The following is a 14,997-nucleotide window of genomic DNA, read 5'->3' as shown; positions in this document are numbered from 1 at the left end:
TTAGCCCTTTGCCGTAAACGTAATTCTAAATCTCTCTATTAAAAGATGACAAAAATTCTTGCCTTGCCAGGTCAGTCCAAAAAAGATATGGCCCTGGTTGTTCAAACGTTGGATAGCGTTATCCACCGGATAAATCACTATCCAGCGGATAAGTATTTGGGAAACAAATTGCGTTATCCAGTGGATAGAGATTAATCCATTGGGTAACGCTATCCACCTTTTGAACAACTGGGGCATGGACTTTTAGAGGCTAGGTCTCAAAACGGGTGTGTAAAATAACTTTTTTGCACTGAAAAAGGGTCAGGATTTGGAGAACTGGGCTGCACACCCCCACCAGGAATTCCCTTGATTACCCCCCGCGAAGCTGTCCCACTTTGTAATACTGTACCTGTCACGCTTAGTACAATAGTATTATAACTCAGGGCTTGCTTTTATATCGTTTATAAATGTATTTAAAGGTTTGAAAAATTTTAATAGCCATTCATTCTCCATTTATACTACATCCAGTATAACTACTGTTACGATCATGTCTATAGCATTTTTCTTTTACTTTACAAACTATTCTTCTTGCATAAAAGTCTCTATACTCCTCAGGAAGTTCCTCTAAGGCCTTAATTGCACGGTCCATTATTTGCATAGCCCTTGAAGCAGGAACCAAATCCTTGTTCCCATATGTGTCCTTGCTGTCATAGTAACAGGGGTCCAAATGGCGCCAGAACACGTTCACTGCTACTCCAAACTTCAAGATAAAAACGTAGAAAAGTGTAAGAAACGGAATAAATTAAATGGTTTAGCCTCTTTTTGCAAATTCCTAGTATTTTGTTATAGGGGGTGCCTATTCATCATCATCATCATCATCATCATCATCATCATCATCATCATTTATTAGCCTTTTTGTTACAGCAAATTTTACAGGATACAGCAGGTTGTTAGGTGAGGAGACTTAAAGAAACCACCAGGCTTATATAGAGAGGCCACCTCGACATCACAATATTATAAGAAATAAGGGCTATTAGACAGAGGGTGTTTACATTTAGAGAGGGGCATCTAATACAAACTTAGCACCGTAAAGGGGGCCTTAATTAGATAAGAGGTTTTTTTTGGAGGGGGCATCAATTAAATCATTTACGGTGATTAAGGGCCTGTTTACATGAAGGTGGGGGATCCCAGCTAGGTGACATAACATGTGGCGGGTTACCCCACTTAACATGTAAATGTGATCACATTAAAATGAGAGATAACATGGACATGCGGGTTACCCCACCTAAGCGGGTTACCTCACCCATCTGGGGTACCCTACTTCCATGTAAACAGACCCTAACTTTTGACTAGCAGATTTGGGACCTAGCGAAGTTGGTAATAACTTTCTCAAACTAATTTGTAGTTCTTAAAGAAAGTACAAAGGCAATTAATCTTTAATGAGTCTTTGAAAAACTGCTCATTTTTGCATCCTTAATTTCTCCTTCTAAAATAATTTTGTTTGAGAAGTAATATCAACAATTCAACACAGTGTTTCATCACCAGATGAAACACCTCGAAGTTCGTCAAAAATACTCCGCTGCGCAATGTATTTTCAACTCTCTTCTCAGTGTTTCATCTGGTGATCAAACACTGTGTCTCATGTTTGATATATTACATGAACCACTCACCTCTAGAGAGATCACATTATGAAACCACATGGCAGGAATGAACAACACATCCCCAGGCTCCATAAAACACTCATAAGGAATTACCTCAGTGAACTTAGGAAACCTAGACAGATCTGGGTTATCTATGTCCAGCACCTCTGATTTATCACCATTTAAATAAAGTTTTGTAGCCTCTCTTGGGCTGTAGAGCACCACACGTTTTCGTCCTATGACTTGGATTAGGAGGTTATCCATAATCTGAAAAAGGATACCAGAAATCAAGTAACATTAAAACTTGTGGTGGAAAATGCAGGCCAACTCATGCTGACAGAAACCACAAAATCCACTCAAAAATTTAGGATGCAATAATTACTACATTTTTTTATACTACTACATGAGAAATTTCTGCAATTGGATTGGATCAGTGCAGTGGTGTTTCAGCTACATTTGAAATACCTACATGTGAAAATTACAAACCTTTTGTGGGTAGTAATATTAACAAATAATAGCATGATTTGTACGTGATATTTGGCATAAACGCCACTTCTGATATTTCAAAATTGTCTCAAATTTCACTTGCCTAACAGCTTGTGAAATTACGTATAAAAATTTTGAAATAATATCACTGGTGGTATATGCGCCAAATATGCCAAATCATGCTATTGCCTATACTAAGAAAGATTTTGGTTAATCATGTGTTGCTCATATGAAGTTGAAGCTTATCTGGATGCACGCTACATATTTGGCCAATGAAAAGCTCAATTCGATGGGTAAGGACGTCACCCAGCCCTCCCTTCTGTGGAAGTCTATTGATTTAGCTAAGATGTTATTCACTACTCAGTGTACTTGTTAATGACTTTGACTCAATAAACTTTTAGCCCAACATCGCATTGTGTGGTCTTTGAGAACAAAGTAATTATAATCACTGATTACAGAAGAAATTGTTTGGGAAGAGTGCACTTTAAAGAGGACGTTTTTGGAGAAAACATGCTCAAATACTGTAAACTGTTTTTAATTAATAAGGAGCTTAAGCAACAACGACCGCAACAGCTATGAAAATGTCAGTTTAAAAGAGTGTACCACAGCTTCAAACTTAATTGCACTTATTCCATCTTGTTCAATTTGTCAAATGTTGGTGAATTCTTCAGGAGTTGAATTTTAAAGGCCTGTATCAAAGTTCCGGAAAAGAAAAACAGGATTATTGAATTGCGGCCACATTCTCCACAAAACATGAAATTAGGCAATTTCACGTCATAGTTGTGCCACAATGGTAAAGAAATGTAAAAAATAGTGTGATGCACGCGTAGAGTTGTTGTTTTGCCAATCTGTATCTATTGCTTTTCTGCCAATCTCGTTGCCATCGCTGTTGTTGTTGCTTATAAGCTCCCTAATAATGCATTATGAATACTTACATCATAATGAGTCCACAGCTGGCCATTAGAGGAGCTTATTCGAAACACGCTGGAAAAGAATCTGTCCTCAGGGTAGAGTTTTGGTATTTTAATATCCTGAGCTAGTTTAGGAAACTGCACAGCTATGTCTGATATGTCCTAGACAATAAAGCAGAAATTACAGTGATTACAAATTTTATGTCCAGTCCATAGAAATCTTTTAGTCAAGTATGCTGGGCTTGAAAATTGAATTCAAGCTTGTCCTTTGGGGAAACAGCTTTCACAATTCACTTGGCTGTGGCCACTTCTTGCTCATGTCAGCTAGTGATTTTGCTAGAGGATAATTTGTACCCTGGACTGTTCCCCATTGGGCAAGTAACCTATAAAAGTTATTTTCCAAGGAAGGAAAATTTACTTGTCCCAGACTACTGGATGGGACTATTTGCAAGCCCCGCATAAATGTAAGTGGATTAGTATTAAAAGTCAATGACATAAGTGTTTTTTCAAAACGTTAACATCTCAATAAGATGATCATGACCTTTTGCATTTTTATCATGATAAGTTCATTTACATATTCCATAATTTATCACCTCTGTACTAAAATACATAGTTGTGTACACGTAAGTTGATTATTTATTTGGGAGACATTTTTAAATTCTTATCAATACTGCTTCTCACCTTTCTTGGATCATCTCCAATGGATCTCAAGTAATATTTTTCTTCCTAAAAAGGGAAAATAGTTTTATTCTATCACTTGGTTTCTCCAAGTCTTTTTCCCCCATGTGCTATACCTTCACAACTGGTAACATTTTCAGTCAAAGTCAGGAACAAAAGCAGCGGATTGAAAACAAATCTTAATTCACAAAAGTTCACACTGCCACTTTTGAATTTTGAATGATTGTAATAATTCAGACTAAGCAACTTTATATTGCCTAGAGAATACTTGTGATGTACTGGAATAAATGAAAAAAATACATGTAAACTGCAAATGTGCCTTGCATCTGCAGGGGAAGAAGAACATAGCAATTATTTCATTAACAGAGCCAGTAACAAATTTCCATCCAGGTGGATGGCCAAGAGCTTGAGAATAAGAGTAGAAAATCAAAAGTAAAACATAATGTTTCACTAAAATATTTACATTTACCATACACATTTTGAGTTAACGAGCAAGCAACTAATGCAGTTTGAAGTGCTATTATTAAAAAATTTAACAATTGAAGAAATGCATTTGCTTGAAGTGCATATTGATGGATTGAAATGGAAGAAGTCCCATATTAGAGCTGTTGTCAAACTAAGCTATGGGTGTGGGATGTATAGCACTAGGTAGGTAGGTTAAGTCTGATGCATGAGCCATGTGGCAAATAGTTCTATTCCCCTCCATGGATGGGATACCGGTCCATTGCAGTGCTACCCTACCCTCCCCGAGCCCCAGATGTTCAAAAGGTGGATTTGACACTATCCACTGGACAAAGCACTATCCACTGGACAACGAAATACTTATCTGCTGGATAGTGATTTATCCAGTGGATAGCGCTATACAACATTTGAACAACCCGGGCCAGGTAGAAGAAAGACAAAGTGGAGCAAGGTTTCTTGTGCAAGTACATATGTGACCCTTCACGCGAAAAGGTGGCTTATGTAAATTTCACGCTGGGGCTATTTTCACGCTCCAAGGCGTGAAATGGAAAAATATTATTGGAATGTGAGTGAAATTTCTCCTTCACGCCGTGAACACGGCGTGAAAAAAGTCACAGCCAGAGTGAAATGTTTCACGCCGTGATAAAGTCATTGCCAGAGTGAAAATTTTTCACGCCGTGAAAAAGGTCATAGCCGCCGAGAAACATTTCCCACCGTGAAAGGTTCACGCCATGAAATTTAATCCTTGAGAGAAAAAATGGTTATCAGCTTACAAAAACACGCAACCAGCAATTTGACAATAAAAAGTTGGAGAAAACGTGACACTAAACTAAACAGTAAAAAGAAAAAAAGGAAGTAATAACCAGAATTTCTAAGTTTAATTGAAATTTAAGTGATATTCTGCATGAAATCGATGCAATTATCTGCATCAAATGTCAGACTTTTGATATTTGTAATAATTGGTTTATTGCGTTTCTTTCTAGGAACACGCAACGTCATAAATTATTTCCGTCGTGTTTCGTTTCGTCGATGACAAAAATGAAATAATAATTTCAAAAACTAATCATTAGTTTTTTGAAATTATGCAGTGTTAAATTTGTCACGAAAAGTTTGTCTAAACAACTCATGCAGGGAAAGTGTGAACTGAGTAGTTCAAGTTACGAAAGAAAAACTAAATCACGACTTATTGAGTCACGAATTTGCAAATATTTATGTTTTATCGGGTATAAATAAGTCAGTGTATTTTTCGAGTATTTTTACCAAAATGTAATCTTTTTAAACGGAGCTTGTAAGTTTTTATCCCTATAATATATCTGATTTAGCTCTCTTGTACAAGCAAATGACGAAGATACAGAAAAAAATGTCTACGTATACGCTATCAACTTAATTAATGTCAGACTGCGTAGTACCAAAATAGTCTGCTGCACTGCCGTTTTTTGTGTCGTCACGCAACGCTCCTCCGCACAAATGGTTTCTTTCAAAGCATTCTGGCGGTCCGGACGGCATAGTCTTGCTTTGCCTGCTGTATTTTCCACATCATAAGCATCCCATTTAACTGTAGTGATACAGCTTTAAGAGTTACCGATGCTAAGATAGGCCCGAAAGTTAAAATTTTTGTGTTTCGCTATGTTTGTTTTGTTTCCCGAATTTGGCGCCAGAACTCGTCCCTAAGATCTTTGGCCTTTTCTCATCTCGGAAACCGGGCTGAAATTTCTCATACGAACCCAAGGCAAAATTCATCCCCGTAACCGAGCCAGCCCGGTCAAGCGGGCTCATATGAAGAGGCCCTTAAGACGCAGAAAAAACATATAATAAGGTAAGATTTCATAGCGTGAAGCTTCTTTTATCACCCCAATCGATTTCACGGCGTGAAAATTTTCACTCCTATATTCACGGCGTGAAAGTTTTCACTCTATCTTTCACGGCATGCTAGTTTCACGCCGACAGTGAAATTTTTTCACCAAAGAGTGAACACGGCGTGAAATTTTGAATTCACGCCGTGAAAAGTCCAATTCACGCACCGTGACCGTGAAAAAATTTCCCGGTTTTCGGTGAAATCCATAAGCCCCCTTTTCGCGTGAAGGGTCACATATAAGCAAGGGCTGGGGCAAGTTGATGTTTCAGACCACCTTGTTGGTAGGGGGCAAATAAGGATATTGGAGTGAAGAGGACAAAAACAAAGGCAATAAATTATTGTTTTAACCTGTTGGTTTATCTGGTAAACTTACTGGACAAATGAAATATTCTCCGTGGACATCTTCGCTAGCTCGCTCAACAAACTGGTTAAATGGAAGGGTTCTGAAATGGCAGAGATTGAATAAAAGTAAAAAATAGGGACTTAATACGGGAAAAAATAACAGATTCCCATGTTTGGATATTTTAGGGTATTTAAAGAATACCCACAAAAATCCCAAATTTGGAAGAGTGAGACAAGTCCCAACCAGGGAACTTGGTTGGGAATTCCCTGGTTGGGACTTGTCTCACTTTGCCAAATTTGGGATTTTTATGGGTATTCTTTAAATACCCTAAAATATCCAAAAATGGGAATCTGTTATTTTTTCCTGTGATACAAGTGAGGGTTCGTTTCAACAAGATATAATACATGTATACAAAGTTTAGATGTTAAGGTAATTCCCATGTTTGGCATTGTGCATCCCCTTGTGTCCAGGCACTGCAACTTCAAAAGGTGGCGATGATTTTCACAGGACGCATAAGAAGAGGTAATTAAGGCCCCTCTTGTAGCCCCAGTGCTTTTAATAGTGATTTTGATAACTCTAACTGGCTAAATAAGTGTTTGTGCTGAAACTCACCCGAGTCCCCTCCTGCAAAATGATCATTTGAAGTCGAAATTGTCTCTTTGTTGTCGTTTTGCGACGAAATGAGAACGGTGACTCCCCATTTCTATTTGCGTTTTCTACTCGTCATGGCTACACAAAAAATATATACAAATCTGGATAGTAGAAGTTGTATTTTGTTTAGATAAGAATGATGTGAAACTCTGCATTTAGAGCAACAGAGAAGAATGAGATAATGCTAAAACTGACCATTTCTCTACACTTACAGTATTTACGATTGGGTAATTTGAAGTCACTTAACTGAAAAATTATACCCCAGACAAAAGAAACAGGCCCAAATTTGTAGTTTTTGCTAATTTTTGTCTGCTGTTCAAGTTCAGAGAATTTCGCGTCCAGCTAGGAAAACAACTCTCAGAATTGCGGGCACACAGGCTGAAAACAAGCACTTTGACCCTATCTATTTACTGCAGTTTTTGAATGTCCTATGCACGTTTGGCTGACAATTGTGCCAAGTTTGAAAAAAATCTGGATAGTCATTCCTTTTCAAGGGAATTACCTTAAATTCCTGGGCCCAGTTGTTCGAAGGCCAATTAGCGCTTAACCCGGGGTTAAATTTAACCCGAGTTTCTTTCGCTTGTGTTCATCTTAACCCAGCTTTGAACAACTCAGCCCTGATTTTATTTTATTCTTAATTCAAATTTTATTTCCTTTTGCTTCAAACCATTATCGTACATACCATATCCCAGAACAGAAGAAAATAAAGTTTGAAACAGGAATAAAATTTAAGTACAACATAAAGTAGGGCATAGTTAGTAGAACTAACGATCGGTAAGGTAAGGTGTAAGATGAGGTAAGGTTAAATCACAAAGGAAAACACCTTTACATTATAAAAGGTGCTCTCGACTTTGGGTCGGATTAAAAGTAATCAAAAGCATTGAGAAAGCCATACTTGTAAACAAAGTTTTTATGAATAAAATCCATCCTTCCAGTGGGACATACATGAATCTTGACCGTCTTTTCTCCACCACACTGCGCTAGATATTCTGGACTCCATTTGCTGCACGCACTTCCAATGTCGAGGCCCCGTAAAATAGCAGGCTCGCGTTTAGCAGAAATTTCAGTGTCAAATATACTTTTAGTCACTCCATGGTAAACTCTTACTTGTTTCTTGGCATTTTCTGACATTTTATCGCGTTATTGCAAGGTAATTTAAAAGGCTAAAAATACCGTTCCGCCGCCATGATGTTTTGATCATCTTCCAGGCGTTCCGTCAGGTCTCAGGAGGACTAGGTTCTAAAGAGACCCAGGCTCTTCTCTAGTAAAAACTGAATTCAAGTGAGACTATGGTCAGCGGCAGCGTATGCTTACACCGGTAGGTACTTCATGTATGGGGACATATATATGTCCCCATACATGAGGTACCTACCCTTACACCACGTACCTACATCGAAACCACATATAAGCTTGGTCAACCGCAGTGTCCTTGAATGTTCCTTTTACACCCAACGTCAATTTTCGGGAAATATGTGTTCGGAAGACGATTTGAGATCTAGAATTTTCGGAACATTTGTTGTAAAATTTCTTGCTTGCCTGCCTCTCCTAGGATTTTCGAACATCTAAAAAATGGTATAATTGGCCATTTTTAACGGATTTTTACCCTAAAAAGGTCACCTAGAATTTTCGGGAGCCTTTTTTCTGGCTGAAATTTTCGAAAAGGTACGTTTTGATCCCTATAATTTTCGGATCACTAGACTTTCAGCTAGAAAATCCGAACAGATGAAGAATTTTCTGTCTGTGCTCCACAACTTTTAACAATCATCACTTTGAAATACTGATCAAATTGATATAAGGCTCGTCTTTACTACTTTGAAAATCAAGAATGTCTTTAATGTGAAAGATGCTGTCCATGAGGGGTTTCGCTCCCGTGTGGTTTGTAATTTTTCGAGTGTAAGTTGTAATGCTTGTTATGTTGGTGAAACCAGCCGAAATTTCTCCACACGACAGGCCTTCGAACGTTTTTAGACATGTGCAGAGTTCAGAGTCTTGTGGAACATCTTGCATACCGGACTGCTTCCAGATCCTGGACTCTGCAGCTACTAAGTACCAAGTGAAGCTAAAAGAATCTATGTTCGTAAAATGGTAGAAACCCTATCTCAACTAGCAGGTGAAACACATAAACCTGACTCTGTCCCTGTAAGTAGCTAAGCGACACTAATTTTAAACTTTTCAGTGCACAATATTGCCAACGCAATGTAACGAACTTTGTATCATCGCGCACAATTTAAATTCAACGGCGATTTCAAAATATGCAACACTGAAGATGACGGATGTACTGTCGAGAAATGTCTGGTAAATTAAAGAAAGTTGTTATGTAACTTAACTTATGAAGTAATCAAATTCTCGAGCAAGCACTTTAAAAAGCAGTGTGTTCACAGAAGTGCTTTAAGCATTCACCGTACTCGGGATCGGGCACCGTGCGCAGGCATCAGTTGTGAAAATAGTCCAAGAGACCAAAAGAATGTGCTATATGATTTTCCTTTTTTAAGACTTCAGATAGTAACGGTTTTTTTTCATTAAGCCATCCTAAGATTTGGACTGTACAGTCTCTATTTGGCAGAACTAGTCCGATGTTGTAGAGGTGAGACAATCGTCAGAAATTTTTTGGGGTGAGATGCACGGAGGTAAGCCATTTAATAAAAGTGAAACGCAGCGGCCCTAGTACAGTGCCTTATGGAACTCTCGAGGTAATATGATCCTGATCCAAAGACAGCATACCATCTATCTGATAATGACCTACACCCCAGGGTCTTATTGAGGGTACCTCGACAACAATTAACACTTAGTATTTTCGCTCTGTAACATGAAACAGTTAAATTGTAGGTATAAAACACTAACAGTAAAACAACCTCTTCCCCAGGGCTTTTCCCTAAGAAATGGGAGGGGGCTGGGGACGAGGTTGACAGTGAAAATATCACTGTAACAGTAAATATTTTTTAGAAAGTATGAAGAACTCTTATATCTCTGAAGAATAAGAAAAGTAAACGACCTTCAGAGGAATATTTCGTACTTCTTCTGCTTCTATAGCTGAAAAAATCCAATCCAGAGAGCCCTATCCCGAGCCCGCATAGTTGTCAGCAGACAAAATAAACAAGCCATAGTCAGTCACACTGCTCAGCACTACAACGTAAATTTCAATAAGTCCTTTTACATCCAAGTCTTACTGATCAAGTTGAGACACTCAGAGAAATTGCCGAACTTAACTCCCCTTTTTATCCTGGTTAACATAAAGACATTGCCTTCTAAAGTTTCCAAGCGTCGGGATATTATTTTTACTTGTGAAATCTTTGGGAAATTACAATAATTAGTCAAATAAAAACAATTTGTATGGAAATAAAGTGAGTTACTGGCAACACGTCAACAATGATATAAATAATTTACTAACGTCAAGCGTATTCAATATTCTATTTACAGTTTGTACATCTTGTTACAGTTTAATGTCTAGTAAAAAATACACATATTTATAAAAAGTAAATCTTACACCTCTTAAAGAATACATCTAAAAAACCCTTTTGGTGATCTATATAAAAAATGGGGACTTTAAACCAGAAAAATGCCTTCTGAAGAAGTGTCCTTTTTAAGACCAGTAGATCACCCAAATATGATAGTGATAACGATAGTACTAAAAATAGAAAGTAAATTAAAAGAGTTTTTTTTAGTTTTCAGTAACACCGACTAAAAATGTCAGTTGTCGGTTAAAGCAATCCAGACCCTCCAATAGCGAATGACATCCAGTTAACGGCTACAGTCTATGTGGCTGTGTGACGGCGGGCGGTAATGGATCCATTACCCGGCAGGCAACACTGCGGACGCCAAATAAACATTAACCAACCTCGTTCCCAGTGGGGGAAGGGGGGGGGGGGGGGGCAGAGTAGGAGAGGACCTTGGGGAACAAGGTTGATCATTGCCTCGGTTAAGATGTCCTTGTGGGGTTATAAAGTTACTGGAATGCATATAGGTAACGCCAAAGTTTCTTATAAAATTTATTATGATCACAAAACTAGACGAAAAATAATTCAGGTCGTCTGTTCAGAAGACGATTATATAACTCAAGCACCAGGCATCAACCTGACGAATCAATTTCTCTAAATTCAACATGTTCTTTGCAGCTAGCTAAGGTTACGAGACAAGAAAAGTTCTAGACTGAACAAAGACCCTTTGTGGATTAATAATTGAACTGGTATATAATTTGCAGGTAACACATTGAAATCTGCGAAGCTGATCGAACTACGTGAAAATTACCTTTGCAATTTAACACGACGCCGATAGAACGTTATAAAAAAGGGGAGTTGTAGCCGTCCATTACAGATTTCAAAGTGTCACTTGGTATATTTTTACTGATCAAGTCTTCTTTAAATCCTACGTTTTTGCGGCATATTCGTTTGCGGTCCTTTGCAGTTACTGTTCAAATAATTGGAACAATCCCAATATAACTCCATATTCCCATGGCAAAGTAAATTCCATGGCGATTTTCCGGTTGAAAAAGAACGAAATTTTAGGGTGTTTTTTTTTTTCTAAAAATGCTGTACAAAAAGTCGCCAATCGTTTGTTATTGTGAACATGAATGTCACAAGATTTCCTTGTTGTCATTGCCACGTTCACCGCGAATCACACATGGAATTATTTTGTACATAGCTTAAGTTGTAAGCGTGTTGCAATTAAATCCAGATGAAAAAAATCCTTTTTTTAAAATTTTCTTTGGCCTTATACAAAAATGATTGGTCAGATTTTTAAACCCAGAAACATCTCCTAAATCTCAAGTACTTTACCAAACTGTTCCTTCCCGAACGAAGGGTATAAAATGGACCGATCAGTACCTACCAATCGATACAGTTTGTTTCCGCTCATAATTCTTTCTTTCTGTATAAATGAAATTAGTATATCATGATAAAAACGCACGCGCAATTATACTGTCAAGTGTCCATTTTTAAGTCCTTTTAACAATTCCAACACGGTCTTGACGTCACTACTCAATGACGCTACTTCTCTATTCAGGTTTAAAACCTGTTCATCTAGTTTCTGAACTGTATGCTTGGTATCGGATAGATCAGCAACAATGTCTGGCTCAGGTGATTTTAAAATCGTCTCCAGCGTTTCAATAGCCTCTTTTGTGCTATAAACGTCCTTGAAAATTTCCTCGAGGTTCCGGGTAGCTGTGTCGTCACTAAGTAGACTGTTCACGTGTTCGTCATGTGACGTTCCAAGTTCTGCTCTCCCATTGTTGCCAGGTAACATTGGAAGTCTCAGGCTTAAGTGCGGCTCCGAGAAACTTGTTCTCATTGGGCGGAAAAATTCTCCCAAGTCATCACCCTCTGGTATTTCTTCCTTCTCGTCAATGCAATGGGTTGAATACGCTCCAGATATGCTGGGTCGCCGCTGAAGACTTGAATAAGACGGAAAAGGCTGTTCAAAATGGTCGCCCAGGTCTTTAATAGAACCATACTCAGTGGACAAATCGTCAATCTTCTGGGACGGGTCACTCTTCAGCTCTTGCCGTGTAAATGAATGTTCTGAAGTTTGGGTCATTAGAGAGTCAGAGTCGCCATCGTTGTCTTCAAAACGATAATCACCGCACTTATTACTTGAACTTTGTCCCTGATAGTCAGCAATAATATTCTCCATGTTATTGTAGAAATCATAAGTTTGATCCTCGGAATTATCTTCAGTATGATCAGAGTCTTCCTCCTTCGTCGCCTTTTCTAAGCAATTTCTGCAATTCAATCCTGGTTCTTGTTTCGCTGATTCACAATCACAAGTAATCGCGGATTCACGCACTGGTGGAACAAAATCCTTATAAGGACTATTGACGTTAGTTACCAGCGGTGCAAATATAGTGGGTGGCTGCATCACCGCTGAAACTTTTCTCCTCCTGGGGGATGAAAGTGGTTTCTCGTTTAATGAGCTGTTAGATCCAGATGGGGAGTTAAATTCCGTCATAGTGCGCCTCAATGGGCCTTTTCGTGCGAGTCCCCTGCGGGAATTATGGCCTTCCTTAAGACTCCCTACTGGCCTACATGGTGTCCCAAACTTGGAAAATGTGCCCGAAAATACATTTCGTGGACTTTTAGGTATTTCTTGATGAAGAAAACCTTCGGAGACTTTTGTGCTTTCGCCGGAGTTTTCTCGGTTATCCCTCGGGTCCTTTGAAGAAGCACCGGGAGAGATTTTTTTGGAACTGTCTCTTGGACTAGTAGGTCTGCTTTGTCCTAAGCTATCAGTTAGGCTGTTTCTGAATGGGAGCTCCGAAAACCCACGTTTAATACTTCCACGGGTGCTTTGTATAGGTGACACTGGAATGCTATGAACGGGGCTTCTGTTTGATCCACTGAGGACTGGTGAAGAGATAAAGGGCGAACTCCTTCGTGTATTACACATAGAGTCGAAATCAGTGTAGCCTATTCTCTCATTATTTTCACATGAGCGCCTCGGAGTATCATCATACTCTTCTTTGAAATGACTAGGCGTATGTTCATCGTTGTTAATTCCTGAAAAATTCTCTGTTTTGTCTTGCTCAGGAATATTTTCAAGATTTCCTTGCGAGTAGGGTAGCTTTTTATCCTCATCTTCAAGATCATAAGCTAAGTATAGATGTTTTGATTTATCTTTGCTTAATTTCTTTTCCTGTGCTGGCTTATTACTTGCCAGCGAGTAGTTATCACTGGACACGTTCCCAAAAGAATTATGATCTGCGAGAAGTGTATCTTCCTCATGGTATTCTTTGTCCTCAGCGATCTCTCCAAAAACACTCATTCCAGTTTCTCTGCTTGTCATTTCAAAACTTTCTAAATTATTTTCATTTCCCAGTAAGTTATTGTTAGTATTCAAGGCAAATTTTTCTTGATGCCACTCTAAGCTTGGGTTGGAAAGTGGTTCACTTGAAGATTTCTCCTCCGGTGAGAAGGCTTGACCACTATCCTTAACATCGGCGTTGATGTCAATTGAAAACTGACGATTTAGTGATCTTGGAGACTGGGGCATTGAAATGTTTTCATCGCTGTCTTCCTCTGATGGCAATTTAGATAAAAGTTGTTGATCTACATGATTTGCACGAGACTTGCCCTTCGAAACGTTGTTTTTCTTAAATCCGCGCCATAATTCCGAGGATTTAAAATGGTTCGGTTTTTTGTACATGTCAAAGATTTGCCCAGGTCTCCTATTTAATCGTCCCGATTTCCCGTAGCAGTGATTTGATTGAAGAGTATAACTGACGTGATTAAGGCCACCATCAGCTGAGATTGACTCTGTTTCGTCCTCTTCCTCCTCTTCATCTTCTGAGATGGAATCCAGGCCTCCCCTTCGCCAGATGTCCCGCTAGGAAAATTGGCAAAACAAAATGATTTACCACTGTTAGTACTGTAATAAGCCATGACGCAATGTAGCCTCTCTTTTTTCTGTAAATTCTTTAGCTTTCACATTTTATGTACTCAATCAGAAATGAATCATCTGTTAAAATATCAAAAGAGATTTTTTTCAAGATGTAATACCACTTACTATCAAAATCAGATTTATTGTCCCAGAAACACCACAAAGTCAACATTTTTAAACGAAATGTGTCAATGGCATATTCACTAATGTATTTTATGTCATACCAATTTTATCCCATGTCCACACTACGTTGGATAAAACGTAGCTTGATTAAATAAATTGACTGACTGTAAGGGCTACTTCGATTCCCATATTAAGCCCAGAGTATTTTTTTAAAATCGTGTTTCATAATGAATTAATAAGGTCCCGTCAACACTAGGCTGGATAAATAAAATTGTGTTTTCAAGTACATCCAGTGTGGTGTGGACAGAGTCTTAATGCATACCATTGTATGAAGAGCCCCTTGCGATTGACGGAACCAATTACCGTAAATCCCCTTTTAGCTCCCGTCTCAAATAATCCCCTTCCCTCTAATAACTCCCCCCCCTTTCCAGGGAAAGAAAGTTAATAAGCCCCCTCTCTTTTAAGCCCCCCTCCCTTCCCCCTTATTATTGTTCACTGATA

At 38.6% G+C, this 14,997-nt stretch overlaps 2 protein-coding genes across 2 annotated transcripts in view; both read right to left on the bottom strand.

The window, feature by feature from the left end:
* Positions 1–481: 481 nt before the first annotated feature.
* Positions 482–8,184, bottom strand: LOC140924557 (tRNA wybutosine-synthesizing protein 5-like). Its single transcript, XM_073374580.1, has 6 exons — positions 7,901–8,184; positions 6,385–6,454; positions 3,698–3,742; positions 3,041–3,178; positions 1,650–1,886; positions 482–739 (listed from the first exon to the last, which is right to left on the bottom strand). Exons 1-6 carry the CDS (start codon positions 8,134–8,136, stop codon positions 482–484), a joined length of 984 nt encoding a protein of 327 aa, XP_073230681.1. The 5' UTR covers positions 8,137–8,184.
* Positions 8,185–10,270: 2,086 nt separating this feature from the next.
* Positions 10,271–14,997, bottom strand: part of LOC140924394 (uncharacterized) — a 28,624-nt gene continuing 23,897 nt past the window's right edge. The window contains exon 11 of the mRNA XM_073374424.1: positions 10,271–14,319. Coding sequence (XP_073230525.1) covers positions 11,914–14,319 — 2,406 coding nt within the window. The 3' untranslated portion in view covers positions 10,271–11,913. The remainder of the gene's footprint in view (positions 14,320–14,997) is intronic.

This window comes from Porites lutea, chromosome 14 (assembly GCF_958299795.1).
Source record: "Porites lutea chromosome 14, jaPorLute2.1, whole genome shotgun sequence".
Classification (NCBI taxonomy): domain Eukaryota; kingdom Metazoa; phylum Cnidaria; class Anthozoa; order Scleractinia; family Poritidae; genus Porites; species Porites lutea.
Note: the sequence above shows the minus strand (reverse complement) of the source record. Positions and strands in the feature narration are given on the sequence as shown.

Coding starts and splice junctions, on each gene's coding strand:
- LOC140924557 (XM_073374580.1), bottom strand. CDS start 8,136: ATGTCAGAAAATGCCAAGAAACAAGTAAGAGTTTACCATGGAGTGACT. Junction 6,455..7,900: donor CATAAAAACTTTGTTTACAA/GTATGGCTTTCT, acceptor CTGCCATTTCAG/AACCCTTCCATTTAACCAGT. Junction 1,887..3,040: donor AGCTGTGGACTCATTATGAT/GTAAGTATTCAT, acceptor ATCCTTTTTCAG/ATTATGGATAACCTCCTAAT.